At 29.0% G+C, this 25,786-nt stretch overlaps 1 protein-coding gene across 6 annotated transcripts in view; it reads right to left on the bottom strand.

Annotated features, from left to right (window-relative positions):
• Positions 1–25,786, bottom strand: part of LOC145293310 (uncharacterized) — a gene marked incomplete at its 3' end in the record, with an annotated part of 166,094 nt that overhangs the window by 18,667 nt on the left and 121,641 nt on the right. For 5 of the 6 annotated variants that reach the window (XM_080139956.1, XM_080139955.1, XM_080139957.1 and 2 more), the window contains 1 exon segment: positions 14,818–14,901. In XM_080139956.1, the coding sequence (XP_079996082.1) occupies positions 14,818–14,901 (84 nt within the window). 6 annotated transcript variants of the gene reach the window in all.

The following is a 25,786-nucleotide window of genomic DNA, read 5'->3' as shown; positions in this document are numbered from 1 at the left end:
CCAATTCCAAAGCAAAGTCTGTAGACTCATAAGGAAGTTCATCAGAGAACTCTAATGAATCTAAAGAAGGACACGAGGCAGTTCTTTAATATTTACAACGTAAAATAAAATCTTACTGCTTGAATCCATTGACAATAAAACTTTTTAAGTTGTTTATTTTTTTTACACAACTAATAATGCTACCATTTTCTTTATTTCAAAACTAATGACAACCAATTTTCAAATTTTCCTTTGTAAGCAATTTCTTAGCTGTTTAATCCGATCCCTTATATATACGTATTATTTTGTATTATTTACTACTTAGAAGTATATATGTATTAGTTTGAGTTTTTGTTCTCATCTTGAGTTATTGTGCACACTGCACAGAATAAAAAATACACTAATCACATATGTGTGTGTGTGATTAGTGTATTTTTTATTCTGTGAAGAGTGCAAAATTTCCGCATGTAGTATACAGACGTTATATTACTGATGTCTTCAGTAATTTCTTATTCTTTATTTCTTCATCATCATCGTAATCAGTGGCCCTGCAATTTAACAGTGTTGGCGATCACGGCTCTCCAATGCGGGCAGCTATCCATACCCAAAACAACTCCTTTCGACAAGAATCCTATCCAATAAATTAAATTACCCATCAAAGTGTGTCTTGGTCGACCTTAGTTTTTTTGTATCCTTATATCTTATTATGAATAATTATTAAGTTGAGGCCAAAGAGTACATTATAAAGTCTGTTCCCACTAATATTTGTATATATTTTGTATTTGAAAAAACGTTAAATGAAAACGTTTTATTATTAAGTAAAAAAAACTTAAATTTTTAAGACAAAATAATTTTTTTTTACCTTAAATCTTTGAAGAATAAACATTTTGGGGTTTGGCTAAGAATGAAGTGTTGCATATTATTAACATTTTTCATCACAACTAATCACACAATTTCTTTAAATCTGCCATTATTATGGAGTAAATACAAATGGCTGACATGGCATATATCAAAGCAATGCTACACGCTGTAATAAAGACCAATGAGCACTTATTTGCATATAAATCCATCCAGTCACACAGAAGTTAGCAAGTAAAAAAGTGTGCCTTTTTTTAAAAAAAAAAGGCACCAAACGAAACCGTAGTAATAGCAACAAAGAGAGCAAATAACAAATTAGACAACGTCTACATATTATTGAGATGAGTATTATTTATTTTGTTGCAGACTATTATTCTCATCTTTTCTTAGTTATTTAGCTCTACTGACATATCGAGCACTTCTAATCCTTGTTTCTTTTTGTTTTCTTTACTAAATATACCTTTCAATATATATATATATATATATATATATATATAATGAACAGAAATGCACAAATAAATAGTTTTATAACATTTATTTATTGATTTATAATGTTCCCAGAGTTTGGTCAACAATGAGATGGCATACGATCATTTCAGAGACTACTTAGAATTATTACGTTCTTATCTTTTATATATGTGCATTCAAAATTGTCTCATCAGTGCCATATATATATATATATATATATATATATGCATGTGTGTGTGTGAATGTGTGTGCAACATTTCGGCCAACTATTCCTCTGGCCTTCATTACCACCTGACGAAGGCCAGAGGAATAGTTGGCCGAAACGTTGTGAAACAACAACTAAGAAAAGATAAGAATAATAGTCCGCAATAAAATAAATTAATGTCTATCGCATTAAATGAATTTAGAATGAGACCCTTTATCTACAAAAAGTTAACAGTGAGTTTTTTTTTGTCTTTATAAATTAGCTGTCACAAAAAAAAGTATCGATTTCTTGATTGACGTATTTGACTTTCTCTTATTCACTATCATTACATATCTCCTTTTTTTCACGTAGGTAATTGGCCACCTTTACTATGACATAAAATAAATCAATGAATTTGAGTACATATTGACATGCTGCAAACTAATTTGTAAGAAAGACAACTATTCTTTCATGGTTCATAGGGGAAGCAGATAATCCTATATAATAGAAACAAAACCACTGCAAGATTAAATAATTATGACTTTATAAAATAATGTTATGACATTTGGAAAAAAAACATTCACAGATTTTATTTTCGTGATTATCGTATTAGGTTGATGCAAAAATATCATTTTCTCACATGTTACTTTTATAGGATTTCTGAATTCATTGATAGATATATATGTTATATATATATATATATATATATATATATATAACATATATATATATATATGTTACATATATAATTTTGAAGGACGTTTTTCGCTCTATCAAAGCGTGTTATTCGTTACCGCTCTCAAACTCTTCATTTTTTTGTAGGCTTTTGGACAGCATGGACAAAATTCAAATCCGCACGACTTTTTTTTTCCAGTTCAAACTAGGTCAAAAAGCTACTGAAATAGCTTGTGATATCAATGATGTCTTTGGTCCAGGAATGTGTGGCACAATGGTGGTTCAAAAAATTTCGCAGTGGTGACAAAGATGAAGACAATCGCAGCCGGCCGACTGTGATTGATAACGAACATTTGAAAGCCTTTATTGAAACCAATCCTTGCAAAACCACATAAGAAGTTGCTGTTGAACTCGAGGTCAGCCACTCAACAATCATTCGCCATTTAAAGTAAATAGGGAAGTCAAAAAAGTTGGATAAATGGGTGCCGCATGAATTGAACGATAATAAAAAAATTGTTGTTTTAAGGTGTATTCTATGCTCCTTCTGTGAAACAAAAAATGACCCATTTCTTTAGTGGATTGTGGTGCGTGCTGAGAAGTGGATCCTCCGTGACAACCGGCGATGTTCGGCACAGTGGTTCGATGCCGGAGAAGACCCACAATACTTCTCAAAGCCAAAATTGCACCAAAAAAGGTTATGATGACTGTTTGGTGGTCTGCAACCGGTCTCATTCCTCACAGCTTCTTGAATCCAGGCGAAATGATTATGGCGGAGAAGTATTGCCAACAAATTAATGAAATGCACCAGAAGCTCCACCGCATGTGCTCAAGATTGGTCAATATGAAGGGACCAATTCTTAATGACAACGCTCGCCCGACTCGACTGATCCCGCAGAAGCTGAATGAATTGAGCTATGAGACTGCCTCATTCACCATATTCACAGAATCTCTCACCCACCGATTATCACTTTTTCAAGCATCTTGACAACTTCCTGCACGAAAAATGCTTCAAAAGCCGAGATGATGCTGAATTGACCTTCAATGACTTCATCGTTTCCAGAACTCCGGATTTCTATGCTAATCGGATAAATAAACTTGTTTTTTGTTGGCAAAAATGTTATGCAGATATTTTCTTCAATGTAAGAATACACTTGTGGGAGATGATCTATCGATTTTAATTTTACTATTAGTTTAAAATCAATCAATATTATTACTACTAGCAGTGGAAGATTTTGCTTTAACGGAAATCAAATAGAACTCGACAAAGGAATCGTTTTTGGCGTCGGTAAATAGGCGCAAAATTTTTTGATACCAATAAGTTCCAATTTCTGATTCTAATTAATTTATACCAAAATAAGTTTCTGCGTGTTTAAAAGAAGACGATATATTATGCAAACCTTGTAAGAATAGGGATGTGTCATCAGAAAAGCAAACTAAATATCAAGAAATTTTACAGACTTTTTAAGAAGCAACAAATGAGCACGTGCACACTACGAATTCAAATGAAAATGTTTTCGTAGTTTTATATTTTGGATGCAAGTCCAGAATTTAGCATAATTAAAAAACAAAAAATACAGAAAGATCTTTATGATGTACATAAAAGTCACAGAACGAAAATATCATGTTCCAAAAATCACATAACTTGATCAAATATTTTTATTTGGTTTTTACAAAGAAAATATTATTACGATTTTAACAAGTGATGAATTTTAAATATGGCAGACTGAAAAACATCATTCTCACTCCCTCATAATTTGATTTTGGAAGAGATTATCGTCAAAAGTTGAGCTGTTTTGGGCTATGGATAGCTGCCCGCACTAGAGAGTGGTGGTCACCAACACTTCAAAAAATTTTTAAATAAAAAAAAAATATATTTTGGATCAATTTATGTGATTTTTAGAATATGAAATTTTCATTCTATCACAGGTACGTACATCATAAAGAAATTTATCTATTTTTGATTTTTAACAGGTTGATTCTGGACTTGCTACTTATTTTGTCGACGTTATGTTAAATAATTAGATGAAGGAAATTAATATTTAATATTGTAGAAATAGTGTATTCATACAATTGACGAAAGAATTTAATGAAGCTAAGTTTTTAATTATTAGCCATTTACAGAAATATCAATACACTTCTCTCTCGAGTTCAGTTCTAAAGCAAAAGCATTTCAGCCGAGAATGATATAACATTTTACAAAAAATTTGTAAAATAATTTTTCAAGATTTCGATTCAACAAATTATGGAATAATAATCATCAAAGTACACATTTAAGAGATAATTTATTATGGTATCGTTTAGTTTTTGTGCTGACAAATTATAATTCATATCAAATATCCAATCATCTGTGCAGAGTTTTATTGATCTTATTCTTTTAACTCCCTTATATATTTTGTTTTTTTATTATTTCGACCTCGAGTGTATTACATTAAATCATTACAAGTTGTTTTAATAGACAGGATAAAGATTTTCCATCTATATCATCAGATGATTCAAGTTAACTAATTTTTTTTAACTTGAATCATCTGATGATATAGACGGATAACCTTCATCCCGTCTATTAAAAGAACTTGTTATGATTACAGTTAATACACTAGAGGTTGAAATAATAAAAAACATATTTGGTTCTACTAACGTATCGAGCACTTTCTTTCCTTGTTTTTTTTTTTATTTACCGAATATACAACTACTTAATTTACTCACATAAAATTAATATACGAAAGTACAGATTTATGCGTAAACTTTATGCGTACAGATTTATGCGTAAACGAAAGTACAGATTTATGCGTATTTACTTCAAAAGTGCTCAATACGTAGGTAGAGCTAGTTAGTAAGTTATGTAAAATGTATATGGCGATTAAGCTACACTGAATATTTCGCATTTCATCCACTCTAGGATTCTTATGAAGAATCCTAGAGTGGATGAAACGCGGAATATTCAGTGTAGCTTAATCGCCATATATATTTTATAACTTTATATATATATATATATAAATAAAATGAATAGAAATGCACAAATAAATAGTTTTATAACATTTTTTTTATTGATTTATAATGTTCCTAGAGTTTGGTCAACAATGAGATGGCATACGATCATTTCAAAGACTACTTAGAATTATTACGTTCTTATCTTTTATATATGTGCATTCCAAATTGTCTCATCAGTGTCATATATACAGTCCTGGTCAAAATCATAAGACCACTTAAGAAAGTAAGCGTTTACGCATATTATCGAATTTTTAATCAAACAAATGGTTGAAATCATTGCCAAAATGGAAAATATGATGGAAAATAAAATGAAATCTTAACCCTGATCTAATAATTATTTAAAAAAAACAAACATTTTCACCTGGTCAAAATGATAAGACCACTGATAATTTATCTAACAAAAGGCAATTATAAATTACTAAAAAGGGTCTCAGCATTTAGTATAGCCTCCATTATTATGAATTACTTCAAAAATTCTCTTCGGCATGCTTGCGACTAAGTTTTTTATCAGTTGCGAAGGAATTTTATCCCATGTAATGAAAACTGAATCAGAAAGTTCCTTTATCAAATCATACTGGGTCCCATCCTTGAACACTTCTTTGGCCATCCATCCCCAAAGATTTTCAATGGGATTGAGGTCCGGAGAACATGCTGGATGATCTAACAATTCTATATTATTTGAAGAAAAGTATTCTCGTGCTTCTCGAGAAGTGTGTATCGCAGCGTTGTCTTGCTGGAAAATCCAATTTCTTCCACACAAACGTGGACTTTCAGTCCTGATAGAAGTATTTTCAAGCATCGAAATGTACTTAAATGATGTTTGCCGGCCTTTCACTACTTGCAACTTTAGGGTCCCAGCTGACAAGAAAGCACCCCAGATCATTAAAGACCTTCCTCCACTATGCCGAGTTGAAAAAGTCTCTTTGGGCAAATTTTTATCATGCCAATAGTGTTGAAATCCATCTGGACCATCTAGATTAAGCTTTTTCTCATTGGAGAAAATTACATTTCCCACTTCTCTTCATCCCAAGTCTGGTATTTGGCAGCATATTTAAGTCAGTTAGTTTTGTGCTGTTCAAGAAGACATGGTTTCTGCAATCGCTTTAAATGATTGAAACCCTTCATTTTCAGATGCATTCTGATGGTTTTAGGATTACATTCTGCTGCTGTTTGGCTTTTCAATCGACTTGAGCTCATACTGGAGTTTTTTTTTAACTTCTGATACGGCGATCCAGTGATGGGGTTATTTTTTTTGGTCGACCTGGACTCTTTTTGTGCCCATATTGGTCTGGATTTCTTTAAAAATTTGTGATGACCATTTTGCTACGATTCACTTTGTTTGCAATGGATCTATGAGAGTCCACCCCTATTAAGCTCAAAGATCCTTCCTCTCTCAAACTCTGATGATGGTTTCCCTTTTTTCATTTATAATTTAGTAAGATGTTTTTTATCCACTAACAAGTTGCTTTTAGTAACATAGAAAGCTTTTCGTATTGATTTTTTCAAAACTAGCCGATTTTATTAAAGTGGTCTTATTCATTTTGACCAGGTGAAAATGTTTGTTTTTTAAAAAATAATTATTAGATCAGGGTTAAGGTTTCGAATGAAGCAGATTTCATTTTCTTCCATCATATTTTCCCTTTTGGCAATGGTTTCAATCATTTGTTTGATTAAAAATTCGATAATATGTGTAAACGCTTACTTTCTTAAGTGGTCTTATGATTTTGACCAGGACTATGTGTGTGTGTGTGTGTGTGTGTGCAAGTAAAATTGGGAGAGTTTGTTAGTTGCATGAACTATGTAAATTGTTCGAAATAATGTTTTTAGATGAGTATCTGATGAGTAAGGGACTAAAAATGCAGCAAACACATAATTTTTGCCAACTTTTGGAAACAAATTACCAAGAGAAAAAACTTGATCTTGAATTTTGCGAATTATTATATATATATATATATATATATATATTACACACACATAATAGTGTACATATTTTGTCAAAAATGATACAAAACATGTTTGATCAATGTTCCCCATAATTTATGAAATTAAAGAATTATGTTAGTAATATAATTTTTCATATATAAATCATCGATGACCTAAAGAAAATAATAAATAGCCACTTTTGACTTTATTTAGAGTAGAGGATGTGTGTGCTATTTTTTTTTTAATTAATTTCCAGCATTTCAGCTATTTGCTTTGTCGCTCGGTTTTATCAAACCAAGGGGTAAGGCTATAAAAAAAAAATTGGAACATTTTCTACTCTCTAACTTATAAAACCCATGTGTATTTATTTATATGTAAATAAATATAAATCTGTTCGTCACATAAAAGTTAGGAAGTAAAAAGCACGCCATTGTTTTTTCTCCTAGACACTGGACGAAACGATTTCCAATGGTGAAGGGAAGCAAAAAAGCAAATAGCAAGTTAAACAATGATCACTGCCTGAAATGAATTCAGAAAGAAAGCCTCCATTTTAAAGAAAATATTAATTATTAGTGTTTTTTTTTTATTTAGGTTATCAGAAATGATATAAATTATTTATAAAAACTTAACTTGCTAACATTTTTATGATCTTCTATTTATATATGTATGAACACTAAAGAAGCACCCCCTCCATTTTTAACGGAGTGTGTATACTAGTATTTAGGTACTTCTACAGGATAAGGACCGTTCCATCATTGAAATTTTCCGAGCAGTTTACATAAAACATCAAAAGGTGCTGAAAAAACTCAGCCAATGAAATTGCAGCAGCCAAAGTCATTTTAAGAAAACCTTTGTTATCATTAGTTTATTATGAAAAGAAAACTAAATATTTATCTTGATCTGAAAAAAAAAATCATAGAAAAATAAAATTTTTATCTGTTATTCAAAAAATAAATATTTATTAATGAAACTTACCTTACAATGAGTGGTTTTTTTTGTTTGTTTGTTAATTTGAGTTTTAATTCTTTTAAAGTTTTGTAAAAACTATAATAATTATTCAATGTATTTTCTTCATAACACAAAAGGAATATTGTTTGTATTTTTTAATTAATTTTTATTAGAAAAAAAAATTTCAGCATTTGAAAAAAAAAAAAAAAAAATCACAACTATTATTCAGCATCTTCCAGCGTTTTATTTAAACTACTTGGAAAATTTGGATGAAAGCACTGTCCGTATTCTGCAGAAGTACCAGTATGTATAGTATTTAATAAATTAAAAACACATTTCTAAATCTGTCAAAAATATAAATTTCAGTAGACAAAAGGAAATACTACTCAAGTATCGCAATAACATGCAGAAGAGAGTATAAAGATGCAGAGATAAAGTGCACATATAAATCGACATGCAAACCTGTGGAGATAGTTTACTTTCTATACAGAAAAGAATAGAACGCTTTAAGACCAAACGATTTTGGATTCATAAAAAATGGTCAATACAATAATTTAACAGCTTTGCCAGTTAACTACAAATAACTTTAACCATGATCATCGTGACCTGCTGCATCACAGAATAAAGTAAAACAACTATTGCTAACCAACAGATGACTTATTATGAAGGATAGTCGTTTTCTGTTTCTATTCCTATTCTCAAAGAAATTGCCTAAGAATTTAGAAAACTGGTCCACAAGTTACAGTATTTTCTAATATTGAGAGAATTATTTTACATTCGGACATGTAGAATTAAAAAAGATTCTTTTTTTTGTCGGGAAAATATTTTAGTTCCATATTTTTTAAAAAGTGTATCAAATTAAAAATGCACTCATTTTCAAATAATTTTTAAAGGTGATTTTTTTTTTTTCTCAATTTTTTTTGTAGAAAATCATCCATTTATTTTGGATATAGGGTGGGAGTTAATAAACTTTAAAACTTTATTCTTGATTTTGATTTCACGATAAAAGTTAATTTCTTTATGTCTTTCTATTAAATACATTAAATTCTGTTAAAACCCTCTGTGCAAAAAAATAATATTACAAATTTATTATTTTTGTCAAGTTCTTTTGTATATTTTTTTTTAAAGTTTTCATTAAAACTTATTTATCATTCAATTTCGTTTTTAAAAATTATTTATCATTCGATTTTAATTTGTTTGTATATTTGCTAAATACATAATTATAATTTGTTTGTATATTTGCTAAATACATAATTATAATTTGTATATTTGCTAAATACATAATTATAATTTGTATATTTGCTAAATACATAATTATAATTTGTTTGTATATTTGCTAAATACATAATTATAATTTGTTTGTATATTTGCTAAATACATAATTATAATTTGTTTGTATATTTGCTAAATACATAATTATAATTTGTTTGTATATTTGCTAAATACATAATTATAATTTGTTTGTATATTTGCTAAATACATAATTATAATTTGTTTGTATATTTGCTAAATACATAATTTTAATTTGTTTGTATATTTGCTAAATACATAATTTTAATTTGTTTGTATATTTGCTAAATACATAATTTTAATTTGTTTGTATATTTGCTAAATACATAATTTTAATTTGTTTGTATATTTGCTAAATACATAATTTTAATTTGTTTGTATATTTGCTAAATACATAATTTTAATTTGTTTGTATATTTGCTAAATACATAATTTTAATTTGTTTGTATATTTGCTAAATACATAATTTTAATTTGTTTGTATATTTGCTAAATACATAATTATAATTTGTTTGTATATTTGCTAAATACATAATCATAATTTGTTTATATATTTGCTAAATACATAATTATAATTTGTTTGTATATTTGCTAAATACATAATTATAATTTGTTTGTATATTTGCTAAATACATAATTTTAATTTGTTTGTATATTTGCTAAATACATAATTTTAATTTGTTTGTATATTTGCTAAATACATAATTATAATTTGTTTGTATATTTGCTAAATACATAATTTTAATTTGTTTGTATATTTGCTAAATACATAATTATAATTTGTTTGTATATTTGCTAAATACATAATTATAATTTGTTTGTATATTTGCTAAATACATAATTTTAATTTGTTTGTATATTTGCTAAATACATAATTATAATTTGTTTGTATATTTGCTAAATACATAATTATAATTTGTTTGTATATTTGCTAAATACATAATTTTTATTTGCTTGTATGTTTGCTAAATAAATAATTCAGTTTCTTTCTCCAGCTTCAAACATACATAGCTTTACATAAAGAATAATTCTTTTTTTTTTTTTTTAATTATACTAAAGTTCAATTTCAGTATAAATCGTGTTTCTTTTTTTAAGTAATTTTCTAAGTAAATAATGAACGAATTTGAGTCTTTAAAATCCTTAAACAAAATGTTTTAACAAATAAAAGATAAGATTAGATAAAAAAAAAAAATAAATAAAAGATAAATAAGATTGGATAAAAAAAAAGATACTGTAAACGATTAGAAATGAAAGAGCAAGCAACAGTGAAATGGAAACAGTAATCGTAACGTTAACCAAAATTTCTGTAAATCTTTATAAAAAAGAAATAATTGCTGTAAAAACAGGTTAAAAATATTGTTTGTTTTTAACGTTTGTCTATCTCTGTAACATCGTCATTTGTTAAAATTTTTTTTTAACAGAAACCGTAAAAAATATTTTAATACTAGTCTTGCTTTAATACTAAACAAAAAATTCAACTAAATATTCAAAATACAAATAAAATCCTTGCCCCTACCATACACTGGATTATAACAAGGATCCATGCACCTTCTACAAGTGATGTTGCCTCTAGTAATAATATGAAGCTGGATACTCCAACAGACTAGATGAATTTTCCTGGAATCCAGAAAGAGGAAGACACCACAAGAAAGATATAACAGATTTAACTGGTCAATTGGGGAAAGGAAAATTAATGTTCTTCGTTTCTTTGCTAACTCAATATTTCAAGTATAAGCCTCGGGAAGGAGGTCTTGATTTCTGAGAAATTCGATTGAAGTAAAATAAAACAAATGTAACACTAAGAATTTCCATTGCAAAGAAACTGGAAGAATGGGCCAATCAACAGCATGACAAATACTTTCTGGGTGAATTTAGACAGAACTATACAGATAAGGAAGGCCCTATAGTCTGACTAAAAAGAGGATCACTTCACCATGACAAAAACAAGATTAAAATGGCTGCCAAGATCAACCCTTGATGACCAATGCTTTTAAGAAGATGAGTGGTCTCAGCAATGAGAGCAAATGCAAGTTCTGCCACACAGAAGTAGACAGTGTGAGCAACCTGACATCCAGCTGTAATGGTCTGCTGGGTTGGTTGGTTGGCTGTTTTTGTTTTACAGCATATCAACCCTTTTCGGGTTATTTAATGCTGAATCCAAAGATTTTGAAGAAAATTTTTTTAATAGAATATATTTGTTGTTTTCAAGTCTGTTTCTATTTAACCCATAGTTGGGACTAACAGGTACTGCCACTCCGGGTCAGAGTGAACCCGGGAGCAAAGGCAATTAAAGGGTGGCTCCACACTCCCCGAAGCCCGCAAGCTGGGGCCTCACCACTGGATATAGTTTACGGTCATATCTAGGACCATGGTCTGCTGGGAGACACCATGATATGTATAAATATCTCCATTAGACCATCTGTAAAAAGTTGAATATTGAATGTAGCAGCAAGTCCTGGGAACATATACCAAAAAGAAAAGTTGAAAATAAGTCGTACACCATCCATTATGACTAATATAATTCCTACAGCTATGTATCTATAAAAACTGGCATTGTGATATGGGACAAAAAGACAAGAGAAGCAACCTTAGAAGTTGGTGTCCCCAATGATGCAGAGTTAAACCGAACTGAGAGGAACATTTATTTAGCTTGATGGCAATTGAAGCAGGATTTTTTCATTTTTGTTCAAATTTAAATGAATAATACAAAAGTCTTTTAAACTACTTATATATATATATATATATATATATATATATATATATATATATATATATATATATATATGAAAAATTAAAATTTTGCAAATTAGAATTTAAAACATCACCTTTTATTGGTTGTGCCGAATAATACATTTTGTAAATTCTAATTTACAAAATTTTAACTTCTTTCTTATGTTTTATCTTGAATATTGCGCATTTTCTTCTGGTTAAGACTGTCCTATAAATATTTGTATTAATATTTATATATCCACTTTAAGTTTTCAAAATTATTTTGTAAACTTTCATTTCTGAACAAAAATATATATATATATATATATATTTATATATGAAGAGAGCCAAGGCCCAAACAACTATTTATATGCTTAATTTGCATAACTTTTTAAACAGTTTATAATGAATCAAAAGGTTAGTATTTATTTGTAATTCTTGTATTCTATTTTCCTATATATATGCAGTAATTTTGTCACTATTAACAGTATCTAGTGATTATATGAAAAAAAAAATGGGGGGGGGCATACATTTCCAAAGCTTTTATATTCAATTTTAAAAGGAGGTAATTTTAATGAAAACTAGGATTTTGTTTTTTTCATAAAAGATATGGAAGGTACACATTCTTAATGAATATTTAGATGTATAAATGCCAAATAAACAGCACATAGTTTTCTGTTTGTCTACTTTTATAAAGTTATATTTATATATGTTTGTGTGAACAGGATTCACCTCTAAACTAACCAATCCTTATGAATTTTGAAGCACAACTGTTTGGCACAAGGGATCCAAATGTAAGCTATATTTAGTTCTATGCAAAGGGAGTAAAAATGGATTGGAAGCTTTTTATAAGAATGTTTGTAAAAATTTGCCAATATGAATTAGAAATCAATATTCCTCAAATTTCACTTTCTTTACATAATGAACTCAACTTTCCATTTGAAAATTTAAATATTTCAGATTTGCATTGAAACTGATCTATAGTCATTGAACATAAATTAATCAAGATTCTCTGGATTTCAATTCATTCTTAAGACTCCTTTTGCTTAAGCCTTAAATTTTAAACAAAATCATGCAACAGATTTTGATTAAAAATTAGAATAAGGATTCTAGATATAAGGTTTAAAATGATTACATCTTGAGTTCAGTCTTTATAAAGGGACATAAGTATTGCAATTCTGTTCTGTTCAGGAAATTCATTTTACTCGAGTAGTCTTGTACTTGAAAATATATTTTTAAAAAAACTAAATTTCTTTGATGGAAATAAAATAATTTTCTATTTTTTTTTAAATATAAAAAAGAAAATAAATAAAATATTCTTTGATGGAAATAAAATAATTTTCTATTTTTTTTAAATATAAAAAAGAAAATAAATAAAATTTCTTTGATGGAAATAAAATAATTTTTCTATTTTTTTTAAATATAAAAAAGAAAATAAATAAAATTTTCTTTGATGGAAATAAAATAATTTTCTATTTTTTTTAAATATAAAAAAGAAAATAAATAAAATTTTCTTTGATGGAAATAAAATAATTTTTCTATTTTTTTTTAAATATAAAAAAGAAAATAAATAAAATTTCTTTGATGGAAATAAAATAATTTTCTATTTTTTTTTAAATATAAAAAAGAAAATAAATAAAATTTCTTTGATGGAAATAAAATAATTTTTCTATTTTTTTTAAATATAAAAAGGAAAATAAATAAAAATTTCTTTGATGGAAATAAAATAATTTTTCTATTTTTTTTAAATATAAAAAAGAAAATAAATAAAATTTTCTTTGATGGAAATAAAATAATTTTCTATTTTTTTTTAAATATAAAAAAGAAAATAAATAAAATATTCTTTGATGGAAATAAAATAATTTTCTATTTTTTTTAAATATAAAAAAGAAAATAAATAAAATTTCTTTGATGGAAATAAAATAATTTCTATTTTTTTTAAATATAAAAAAGAAAATAAATAAAATTTTCTTTGATGGAAATAAAATAATTTTCTATTTTTTTTTAAATATAAAAAAGAAAATAAATAAAATTTTCTTTGATGGAAATAAAATAATTTTCTATTTTTTTTAAATATAAAAAAGAAAATAAATAAAATTTTCTTTGATGGAAATAAAATAATTTTTCTATTTTTTTTAAATATAAAAAAGAAAATAAATAAAATTTTCTTTGATGGAAATAAAATAATTTTCTATTTTTTTTAAATATAAAAAAGAAAATAAATAAAATTTTCTTTGATGGAAATAAAATAATTTTCTATTTTTTTTAAATATAAAAAAGAAAATAAATAAAATTTTCTTTGATGGAAATAAAATAATTTTTCTATTTTTAGAAAAATTTCTTTAACAGATATAAAATCTTTTTTTCTTTTTTTAATCATAAGAAAATAAATATTTCTTTGATGAACATAAGATATTTTTCTTCTTTTTTTATTATAAACGAAAAGAAAATCCACAGGTTTGTCACTGATTTTTTTTTTCTACATTTCAATATTAACGAGAGATCATTCAATAATTGTGAAGTTGTTTAGATGACTCTACCAGAAGGACGGATTCAGAACTAGAAAGAGTATACAAGCAGACATCCTCCTATCTAGAAAGGAGATGACCTTCATAGCATGCACAACGAAGGTACACCTTGGATGACACGAGCAGACTCAACCTATTATCTTGATTAAATGCATTCTCGTATGTCAGACTGGTTAGAGTGATTATATGGACAGCCACAGCAGCAGTAATAGTAATGCTGCCAGCAAGAAGGAAACGGATCCGACGGATCCAATTGGATTTGTCTCACCTTTCCATTTCTGACCAACGGTAAAATGCCAACATGAGCTGCATTCTGACCAGTGGCTTGTTTCTCTGGCGTCGGAGTTTGGTGCTACAACAAATAGTAGGCGGTCAAGAAATGCTTCTTATTATGGGATGTTATTCAACCTACCATCGCTACATTCGATTCAGACGAATTGGACGAAAGGCAAGCAACCAAAACAGTAAACAAAGGGACACACAAAAAAAAAAATCTTAGCAAAATTTGGAGAAAATAACAAAACATCAAACGAGCAATAACTTTTGAATCAATATAAAAAAAAAAAACGTTATAAACAATTTGTACACTATATTCAATCAGAGAAAATTTTCTTTTCCTCGAGTGACATTTTGGCTTTGATAATTAGTGACTCACTTGTGTAAATAAAAAAAATAAAGACCATTCTTGTTTGTTTATGGATATACAACAAATGCTTAGCAATATATATATATATTATGTATGTGCATATAAAAATGTATTGAACAATCTTCGATAGCTGATAGTGATTGCTTATGTCTAATTAGCTATGATCAACAATTAGAAAAGCTGGTCGCTGAAAAAAAGAAAACAACAGTCAAGTTTCGATCTGGGTTACAACACTGAAGAGCTGTCCTATAGCAAAGCAGTATATCTGTAAATATATATATATATATATATATATAGAGAGAGAGAGAGAGAGAGACAGACAGACAGACACAGAGAGAGAGAGAGAGAGAGAGAAAGAATGTAAATTTTATAATTTAACATCTACATAGTAAGATTTTATATAAAAAAAAACTAAACCTTATATGCCTTGACTTTTGAAAATTAAAAATGTAATGACATTTGCAAAGAATTCATCTTGTTTACACTACTATTGGACTTAGAGATAATGGAATACACATTCGAGGCAACAGCGTGATTAATGTGGCCACGTTACATTTTTTGTAAACTTTATCATTTAAAGCAGCCATTCGCAACGTTTCCTCCATCATTGACCTTCTCAGCTTTATGTACTTCTCCACTTACTCCGTATCCCATACAAAAAAATTCGTAGCCATGATAAAGTGACCAATAAACAAGATCAAAAATAATCTTTTTATTGTTTAGGACTTTAAAGTTTTGTATAAAAAAAACTTATACATTCGTATAACAAAAATAAAGAAAATCAAAAAAAATTTTCTAAAAATTATGAAGTTAATTTGTATTAAATTTCTTAGGCAAAATCTGAAAAGAAATAATTATTTTTGAATCATCAAGTTTTTACCCCCAACTATGTAATTGTTTATCTCCAGGGGTAAATATAACCTCCGATTTAAAGGGTGCCATCAAAACCATATATATCCCCCACCTACAGAAAAAATTTAAAAAACATTAAAATTTAAAATGGATGCTACATTTATTGTTTATATTTACCCTGAGTTAGGTATTATACTAGTACATATAAGATCGTTTGTAAAAATAAATCAAAACCAAAAAGGATAGAGTAGATATTGAAAATGTCATCATCTTTGAAGACAAAACTTCATTGCAGTGTTGTAGTAACAACAACAATAATAAAGAAAGAAAGAAATCAGTGGAAATAAAAAAAAGCAGGTAAACAAAAAAAAAATCAAACGCATAAAATTTAGCGAGGCAAGAATGCATCTTGCATGCCGAATCAACAAAAACTGATTGAAAAAAAAAAAAAAAAAAAAAAAAAAAATTTAAATACATAAAAATAAATTCAATGAAACACTTTTTTTTTTTTTTGCAACAGTTAAATCGGTCAGAGCATGCAAACAGTAATAAATGCATAAAAGTAATTAAGTTTCTCACGGCAATTCTAAAAAAAAAAAAAAAAAAAAAAGCCAAAAGAAAAAAAAAGGCATATAAATGGATGACTATAAAAGCCAAGGGAAAAAATTTTTGTCAAGATTGGATTAAGAGGTCCTAAATCAAGCCAGGTAAATAAATAAAATTGATGAATTAATATTGGCTTTATTCTGTCAAGAGCAGTGAAACACTGCAGTTGAGAATTCAGGAATTTTGACAAACTACAGAAATATTATTTCAATCCATCAATTATATAAATGGCAAATGTCTGTATGTTTGTATGTTTGATTAGCAACAACCTGCCTGGTCACTGAATTGGTAGGTATGGACTGGTGGAATGTCCATCTAGTTTGGCAGACTTGACCTTTCTCGAATTTTCCCTATGAGGCGTTCTCAAAATCAGACTACTCAGAAAAGTCCTGTAGCACTGTTGAACCTAAGAATCAGATTCAAATGTTAGTTTCTTTATATTGCAGCGAGATAAGCAGAGAGCACAAACAGCACCTAGAATTCACAAATGGTCACCCATCTGGTACTAACCAGGCTCAACGTTGCTTAACTTTGGTGATCTGATGAGAACCGGTTTGTCAACATGTAGTATGCTGTCTGCTTATCGCAGCATCCATTTTCAGTCATCCTGAACATACACTCCACTTGCCACTGGTATTTAACAATGTTGACTCAGGAGATTGCACACCTCTTGCCACAAAAATTTCAAGCACAGACACCCCTACCGTGGCTATCCATAGTCTGTTAAAGACTGATGGAGCCTTTATATATATTGCATATTTTTTTTAATGTTACATTTATTATGTTGAAATAAATTTATATTCTGATTTTATTTACCTCATTTCGAGGCAGTTAGACACAAGGTCAACTGTAGGTTTTTAGGTTTTGGTTTGATTATTTTGTTTCATAACATACCAATCCTTTTCTGGTTATTTAACGTCAAATCCAGTGATTTTGAAAAAAAAAAAAAAAAAAAAAAAAAACAAAGATTAATTTTTCAAATTCTTTATATCTTTAAATATTTATTCATGGTGTTTCGTTTTGTAGAAGACATCATTGTTTTTCTTTTTTTATCTTTTTGATTTTGCAGAACATGATTGAGTTTTGCAAAAAAAAAAAAATTTTTTTTTAAATAACAATTGGTGCATTTTTAGTCAGGAAACCAAGATCTTCTGACAGCCTGATCTGATAGCACCAGATTCTCTAACTGATATGACCGCTTCGAGCCAAAGTGGACCTGGAAGCAATGGTAACTAAGGGCAACAACTCCACATTCCCCAGAGCTCCCAAACGGGGCCTCACCACTAGGTGTCTTTTAAGGTCATACCCAGAATGAAGTATACATTTGATGAAAGTGTTTTATGCATTTAACTGAATTTGAGGTTGATACATCCAGGTTTTCAGTCCATGTCATTAACGACTTATGGCAGACACTGTACAGTTGTGGCCAGAAAGTTACCTTACTGAAATATAGAAAGCAGTCCAGAATTCTTATGCTGAAAGCATTAATTTTTTTTTTTTTTTTTGTAATATCCACCAGTGGAATTAAGGATCATTTGACAAATCATAAGTTTAAGAGTGGAAAATGACAAGGTGATAAATTTAGGCGAAGTGGGGGGGGGTAACTAACGATGCTCAAATCACAATGGGATAAGCATAGCGAAGGACTCTACAAACAACTGGCATAAAATAAAGGAGTGCAACGAAATAATAAAAAAAAACTGGGAAGAAATTGACAATCAAATAAATGAACACCAAAACTTAAGAGATAAAAAAATTGAAAATAAAGATTAAAACAAACTTAAGGAAGCAAATCTAAAAAAAATAAAAGACCATTACATAAATGGCAACAATAAAAAAAATAAAATAATAAAAAAACATTGGTTAAATTGCTGTCAAAAAAAAAAAAAAAAAATCAGTTCACCAAACTCAATAGCAAAACAAAAAACTTGCCAAGATGTCAATGAATATATTTACTTATTTATGTAAACATTCATTAAAAGATAAGATTGATAAGTTATGAGTTTAATATATATATATATATATATATATATATATATATATATATATATATATATATATATATATATATATATATCTCCAGGTAGAAAGATATCCAAAAATTAAGAATAATTCAATTTTAACAAGGGTCATTGATAGTACTCAATCAAAGAGAGCAAATTATATTTTTTTATTCTTTATGCAAATATAGTCATATCTTGCTACGATGTACAGACCGTCTCAATCATATTTGATTTTATCAGACAAGAAAAATTAAAATACAAAAATTAAAAAGGTTCAAGACCTTTTCAAATTTTAAGAGAAAAATGCCACGACTGGCAATAAGCAAAAATTAAAGTTCTTATCTTAATAATTAAAACGGTCTGCACATCGTAGCAAGATATGACTGTATTTACATAAATACAAATATATATATATATATATATATATATGTATGAAAGAATTACCTCCATTTTTTATCATAATTAGAAAGTCTATCTCGTGTTGTTGGTGGCAGCAGTCAGATATTATTAAGCAAGTAAAATGAAGTACATCTTTACAAAGTTTTTAAGGTAATTATTTTTTTCTTTTTCACCACAGACAAAGCACAGTGCTATTTTGATGTAGGAGGGACTACTATTTGGGACATAATTGCAAGGATACTGTGTAGGGAGTTGAGAAGCAAGATGTTTGTTTACATTACACTTTAACTTCTGCATGTCAGTACTGTCAAGGAGGCAAGAACCCGTAAATGAATACCAAAATCTAACAGTTCTAGAGAAGAAACTATTAGAGTAGAAGACTTTCTTGCATCTGGGAATCTCTACTGTGTAGGGGTGGGATTTTGCTGCTTGTCGGCAGTATTTACGTCGAGGAGGTACAAAGGTTTGTAGTTCATTAAAGCATCTACCATTAAAATATTTGTAAAAAGCCAGAGGGATACAACATTTCGTCAATGGGAGAGAGGCTGAAGCCTTGCTGACAGTTTGGGACTCGTTAGGTTGGTGACTCTTTTTTGAACCCTGTCAGGTGCACCAGTACAAACATGACAACAGTACTCCATACATAGTCGAATGGTGGCCTTGTAAAGGTACAGGATACTTTCAGGTGTAAGTAATTTTCTAGCATGGTAGAGAGAACCCACCTTCCTCGCAGAGCCGCAGAAATGCCCTCGATGTATCTGTTCCAACTTATGTTCCATGTGAATGTTAAGCCAAGGAGTTTAAATGAAGTACTTTTAGGTAATTTATCATTAACCATAACTATTGGTGGTTAAGAAGGTTTCTTGCAATTATTAAAGGAAACAAGCTTAATCTGAGTCACCATCCATTTTTGTCCCCGTTCAACTACTGATTGGAGGTCTTCAACTAGTGTTTCTGCTATTGCCTTGGATATGTGTTCATTCGTTTTCTCCATGTGCTTGTTATAGAGCATGGTGTCATCAGCAAATATACCCATCTCAGAAACAATTTTATCAGGAAGGTCGTTTATGAATATAAAGATCTAATAAAGGCCTTTAAATGCAGTTGCATTTATATCATATTGTTTTGATGTACAACCATCGAGAACAACCTGGATTCTTCTCTTATTTGGAAAGGATTTAATTATGTGAAGTATTCGTCCAATAATACCATGAGAAGACCATTGTGGCATATCCTGTCAAAAGCCTTCAATATATGTAGGGCCGTAGCCCTAGCCTCCTCTGCTTTATCCAGTGCATGGTATATACATTCAGAGATTACAGTCAGGATATCTGCAGTAGAATGGGCTTGCCTAAATCCATATTGTTGGTCGGACAGAAGATTCACAGCAGCAAGGTGATGGACTAGAGCTTGATTAATTATGGACTCAAATACCTTGGCCAAGATAGGGAAGAGGCTAATGGGGCAATAATTTAATGGGTCACTTCTTTTGCCAGAATTCTTGTAAACTGGTGCTATGGAAGCAACTTTCCAGCAGTCAGGAAAGCAAAATTCATTAAGGCATTTGTTGTAAAGTTTGGAGAAAACTGGAGCAAACTTCAATGGAGCAATTTTTTAATAGTACAGCCAGGATGAGATCGGGTCCACATGCTTTTGAGGTTTTTATGATATTATGCATTTGAGAAGGAGTGATTTTCAGATCATCTAGTCTGGTTTCTGTCTGCAAAGGAAAATCAGGGAGAGAGCCGTTTGCTGTGTCCAATGTAGAGTTTGAGGCAAACCGACTTGCAAGTATGTTAACCTTCTCAGTTGCCATGAAAGCAACCTAATGATTGTTGGATAGTGGAGCTAATGATTTTAAATATATTTTCACCCTAAACATGGTTTGAAAAGCATTTTGTCTTTTTTAATTTCAAATATCTTAAAGATGCTTTCAAGAACTTTATATATATATATATATATATATATATATATATATATATATATATATATATATATATATATATATATATATATATATAAACAAATGATTAATAAAACACGTTAAAAGACATCTTGAAAAAGAGTTAAAAACATATTTAATTTTAAAAAGGAAGCACAAGATAAGTGGATAGTCCTTAATCCACAGAGTTTCGAAGAAATACTCTCCTTCTCATCAGAGGGCAGGAATTAGCAAAATGCGGGATCGGATTTTCCACTTATCTTGTGCTCCCTTTTTAAAATTAAATATGTTTTTAACTCTTTTTCAAGATTTTTTTTAACATGTTTTATTAATCATTTGTTCATATTATAAGCTCTATTTCCTTTTCGGTTTTATTGAGCTTTTACATCTGGTTGAGATTACTTTACTTGTAAATATTAACTCTTTAATATTTATCATATATTTTAAGTTTACCCTTTTGATTACCTTGGTAAACTTATTGTAATTTTTATTTTTATATATATATATATATATGTGTGTGTGTGTGTGTGTAAACACACACATAGGGTCTACCCATAAATAACTATATATATTATGTTACAACAGCAATGTTTGTCATTATTGCAACAGCAAGATAATACAGAAGGTCTGTACTTTCAGCAGGATGAAACATCAATCCATCATGTGCACCTGTGAGACTGACTGGTAGATGAATTTACCGGGATGGACCGCTTTAATGGCCATTTTGTTTTTCAGATGTGCCCTCTCAACTTTTTTCTGTCAAATGTACTTAAAGACAGACTCTACTCAGCAAAGCTATTTAGCGTTGTTGAATCTAAGGTAAAAAAATCGAAGTTGCCATTGCTCCAGGTGTTGTTTGAACTATGAACCAAAATATGCAACTTGGTTTCATTCAGCTAAAATACAAAATGCATGGTTTTGTTCGAGATGTCAACTTCAAATACAAGTGATGAGAGAAGTTTCCAGCTCAAAGTTTTGATAAATTTCAATTATTATTTGTTTTCATATTAAATTAGTTAATACTAGCAAAACACATTCACCAAGAGGGCACATATAGTTGCTAGTAACATTAAATAAAAGTACCCCCCACACACACACACACACAAAAAAAAAACAAGATTTTGAAATAAGGATTGATATTGTGTATTATTTGGACTGTTTTCTCATCTTGGATCTTATTTCTACATGAAATTATATATGTTTATATATTTCTATGTACAGGATTTATGCCTAAACTAATTAGCTGATAATTAGAAATTTTAAAACACAGCTGGTCGCCATAATGGGTCCAAATTTGGGATGAAAAAGAAATAAGAAGGGGATGGAAGCTCTTCATAAAAATTCATAAACTTTCGATTTCGGTGGAATTTTAATAAGTCTTAGGACATCAATTCATGAATATTCTTCAAGTTTGAATTTCTTTCTAGTATTTTGACAGATTTAAGGGTACATAATTGCGTGAGAGTATTTTTGTATTTGCGAACCACAGTTTTCAAATACAAAAATTTTGAATATCATTAAAAAATGGTTGCCATATTGAAAAATAATAAATAGCATAAATGGCCACTTCAGAGAATTTATCTGGATTCATCCGGGGATGGGGTTTTCCAAGGTAGGGCCAGGCGTCTCAGGAGTAGTGGCATGCAAAGGTTTGGTGATGTTAGGCATCAATTTCTTGATTGCCTACCTAAAAGGCTCAAAGCTTAATGCTGAGAAATAGGAAAAAAGGGGATGCCCCCCCCCGCAAATGTAGATGCCCAGGGTAAACATACCCTTCTCTATATGCCACTGCGACTAGGAATAGCCTCCCCCCATGAGATTGAATATAACTGCACTCCAATCTGATCCAAGCCGAGGGCATGACATGTTTGGAGAAAATACCAAATGATTCTTGAGGGAACTTCAAAAGAAACAATCTAAATTAATCTAAAAGCGCTTACGTTTATGACAGCCAATTTTACCAATTCGAGGGGGAAAACAAAAAAGCATCTTAAAAAAAGGTGCAAGAAAAATACTTGGGATAAAAAACAGAAAATGTGCGTGGAACGGGAGATCACTAAGGGAGCGCGATGGATCGTACAAAAGGGGAGATAACTGACATGAAACGCGCCACAACAAATGTCTAGCCATGCCATGCAGCACACAACATCGGGATTTGCAAATAATATAAACGCCATTCGACCACAATAGTAAATTACCCTAGTTTGTTGTGTCCTGATTAGTGTTCGTAGTTATCTGAAAATGGCAAAAATTGAGTATGAACAATTTTTCTTCCGTTTTACTTTTTTTTTTCTTTTTTCTAACAATTCTGTAGGTTTTCACAACGTATAGATATGAGCTAAAATGAATGACCGATCCCCAAAAATTATTAAGAAAAAAAAAACATTTGGAATTTTCAGTGAAGCATGCAAGATAATTAACTGTTATTTTAAAGGAAATATTGTTGAGAAATTAGTCATAAACTATTTTAGTTCACTCATTTGTGATGTATTAGCATTAAAAAAAAATGGCGCTTCTACACTATTGGGACGAAATTTCGGAAATCGTAAAACAGAATTTCACATGAAAACAATGGTATCTACGTATTCCTCATATTTTTAAGATTATTATATATCCAAAAATTACGAAAATCGATAAGGTAGAAAATTATTAAAGAAAATAAAAAATAGAATTTGATGAAAACAATCGTAAGACACAGGAAAGTTCAAAAGAGAATTTGATTTAAACAAGATGGCAGCAATTTTTCACCTGCTAACACAAAGTTGTTGTTTTTTTAACAATTCAGTAATATTCAGGTAATTTCGACTGCATAATTTGGGAGCTACCATTGTAATTTATTAGAATTGACAAAAAAAAAAAAAAAAAAAAATTGAAACCATTGTTTTTTGTTTTTTTTTAATCTGAAACCTCCATTTATTAACTACAAAATCTCGTCCCAATTCTGTAGAACCACCAAAAAAAATTATTTAGAAATGCTGACACTTATGTCACCCCGATCGTTAATCATGAGATAACTATCATTGACTAAGTCAAAATTTTACAAAAGACAATTTTGGACATTAAAAATAATCAATCGAACAATGAAACTGTTCATTAATAAAAAAAAAATTAAAAATTTTTTTTAAATTACCACAATTTTTAAAAATTATTTCATGTTAAAAAAACAATTTACTTAAAATAAAACAAAAGCAACAAATGAAGTTAGTCCCAGAAATTGCCGAAGCAGTACACGATCATCTCCACAAGTGACTTCACAATGAAGATAATTGTGGGGTGTTATTATTATTATTATTAATTTAATTTATTTAATATTATTATTTATTTATTTACACTTCTGAAGCAGAAACATTTTTTAGTTATGCTTTCAAATTGTTTTTTTTTAATTATTAACCAAATTTAATTTTATTTCACAATATCAACAAATAAAAATATAGAATGGAAATTGTTCCAAACAAAGCAAGAAGGTAATTAATGTAAGTTAAAAAAAAATAATAAAATACAAGATCAAAAAGTAGAGTGTTATATGGGTCAAGAAAACAGCAATTTGTTCCTCTTTGTCAGAAACACTGTTCATGGACAAAATGAGATCAATTAGGTTTCAAGAATCCCAGAAAATAACGCAAACGAGTAGAAAAGTAAAAAAAATTTAAACTAATTTCCCAAGAGCATTTCCTTGAAAATAACTTTTATCACAAAAACTAATTGACACATTTAAATTGACAAAACATACTATTTCTTCTTTGAAGTGATAAAAATGTTTGAAAACTGCATGAGTGAGTTTGAAACCGAAAAGAAAAATATATATAAGTATTTAGGGTCCTTATGCAATCTAACAGGATTTAAAAAAAGAAAAATTTTCTAAAAAATTTATCTAAAAAAAAAAAAAAAAAAAATTTATCTAAAAAAAAAAAAAAAAAAAATTTATCTAAAAAAAAAAAAAAAAAAAATTTATCTAAAAAAAAAAAAAAAAAAAAATTTTCTAAAAAATTTATCTAAAAAAAAAAAAAAATTTTTTTTTTTTTTTTTATAGATAAAAACACCATTGCATACTTACATGTGAAAATTAGTAAAAGTTATGAAAAAATAATCGACTAAAAAATAATTACAAGTAAAAATACAATTTATCCAATTATACAAGTTTATCATCATCAGTAAATGAGTGGAGTTCTTAAAATCAAGGGGAGGTAAGTGCAGTCTATGAGTTTGACAAAATATTAAAATCTGCCTTGTACAAAAAGCGTTTTCTATAAAGATACTAATTGTGCGGCAGATTTAATATTTGAAGCATTTTTTGCCAATAAATTTCCAGTGTAGAGAGTAAGAAAACATGTTCCATATAAAAAAAAATTCTTACATTTTTCGTAATGGAAATCTTTTATTCAGTTGCTTAGTTTACTCCCTATTTATTGCCTCCCCACGAGGGCAGAGTGAAACATAAGGCCAGTTTTTAATGTGGCAAATATTCAGCTCTCCCAATGCAGTCTCTCTGGATTTGGACAAAAATAAAAATTATCTCCGTCTAAAACAGTTGCACTGACTGAGAAAAAAACAGAAATTACACCCCTATCCTATAGGCCAAGAGTCACTTTATCTTTGGAAATCACTCCAAACAAGGCATGAAGCCACTTAATGTAAAGAACAAAAAAAAAAATACTACGCCAACGAGATGTATGGATTCCAACTCAGAAAATGATTCTTCTATCTTTGTCAGAAATATTGCCCAGGGAATGTGAGGACTAAAGGATAAAATAAGGGGAGCAAAAATTACAATAAACTCAAGGTCCACTTT

This window comes from Euprymna scolopes, chromosome 14 (assembly GCF_053919585.1).
Source record: "Euprymna scolopes isolate OS-2025 chromosome 14, ASM5391958v1, whole genome shotgun sequence".
NCBI classification, from domain to species: Eukaryota; Metazoa; Mollusca; class Cephalopoda; order Sepiida; family Sepiolidae; genus Euprymna; species Euprymna scolopes.
This window is presented reverse-complemented; position numbering and strand designations above follow the sequence as displayed.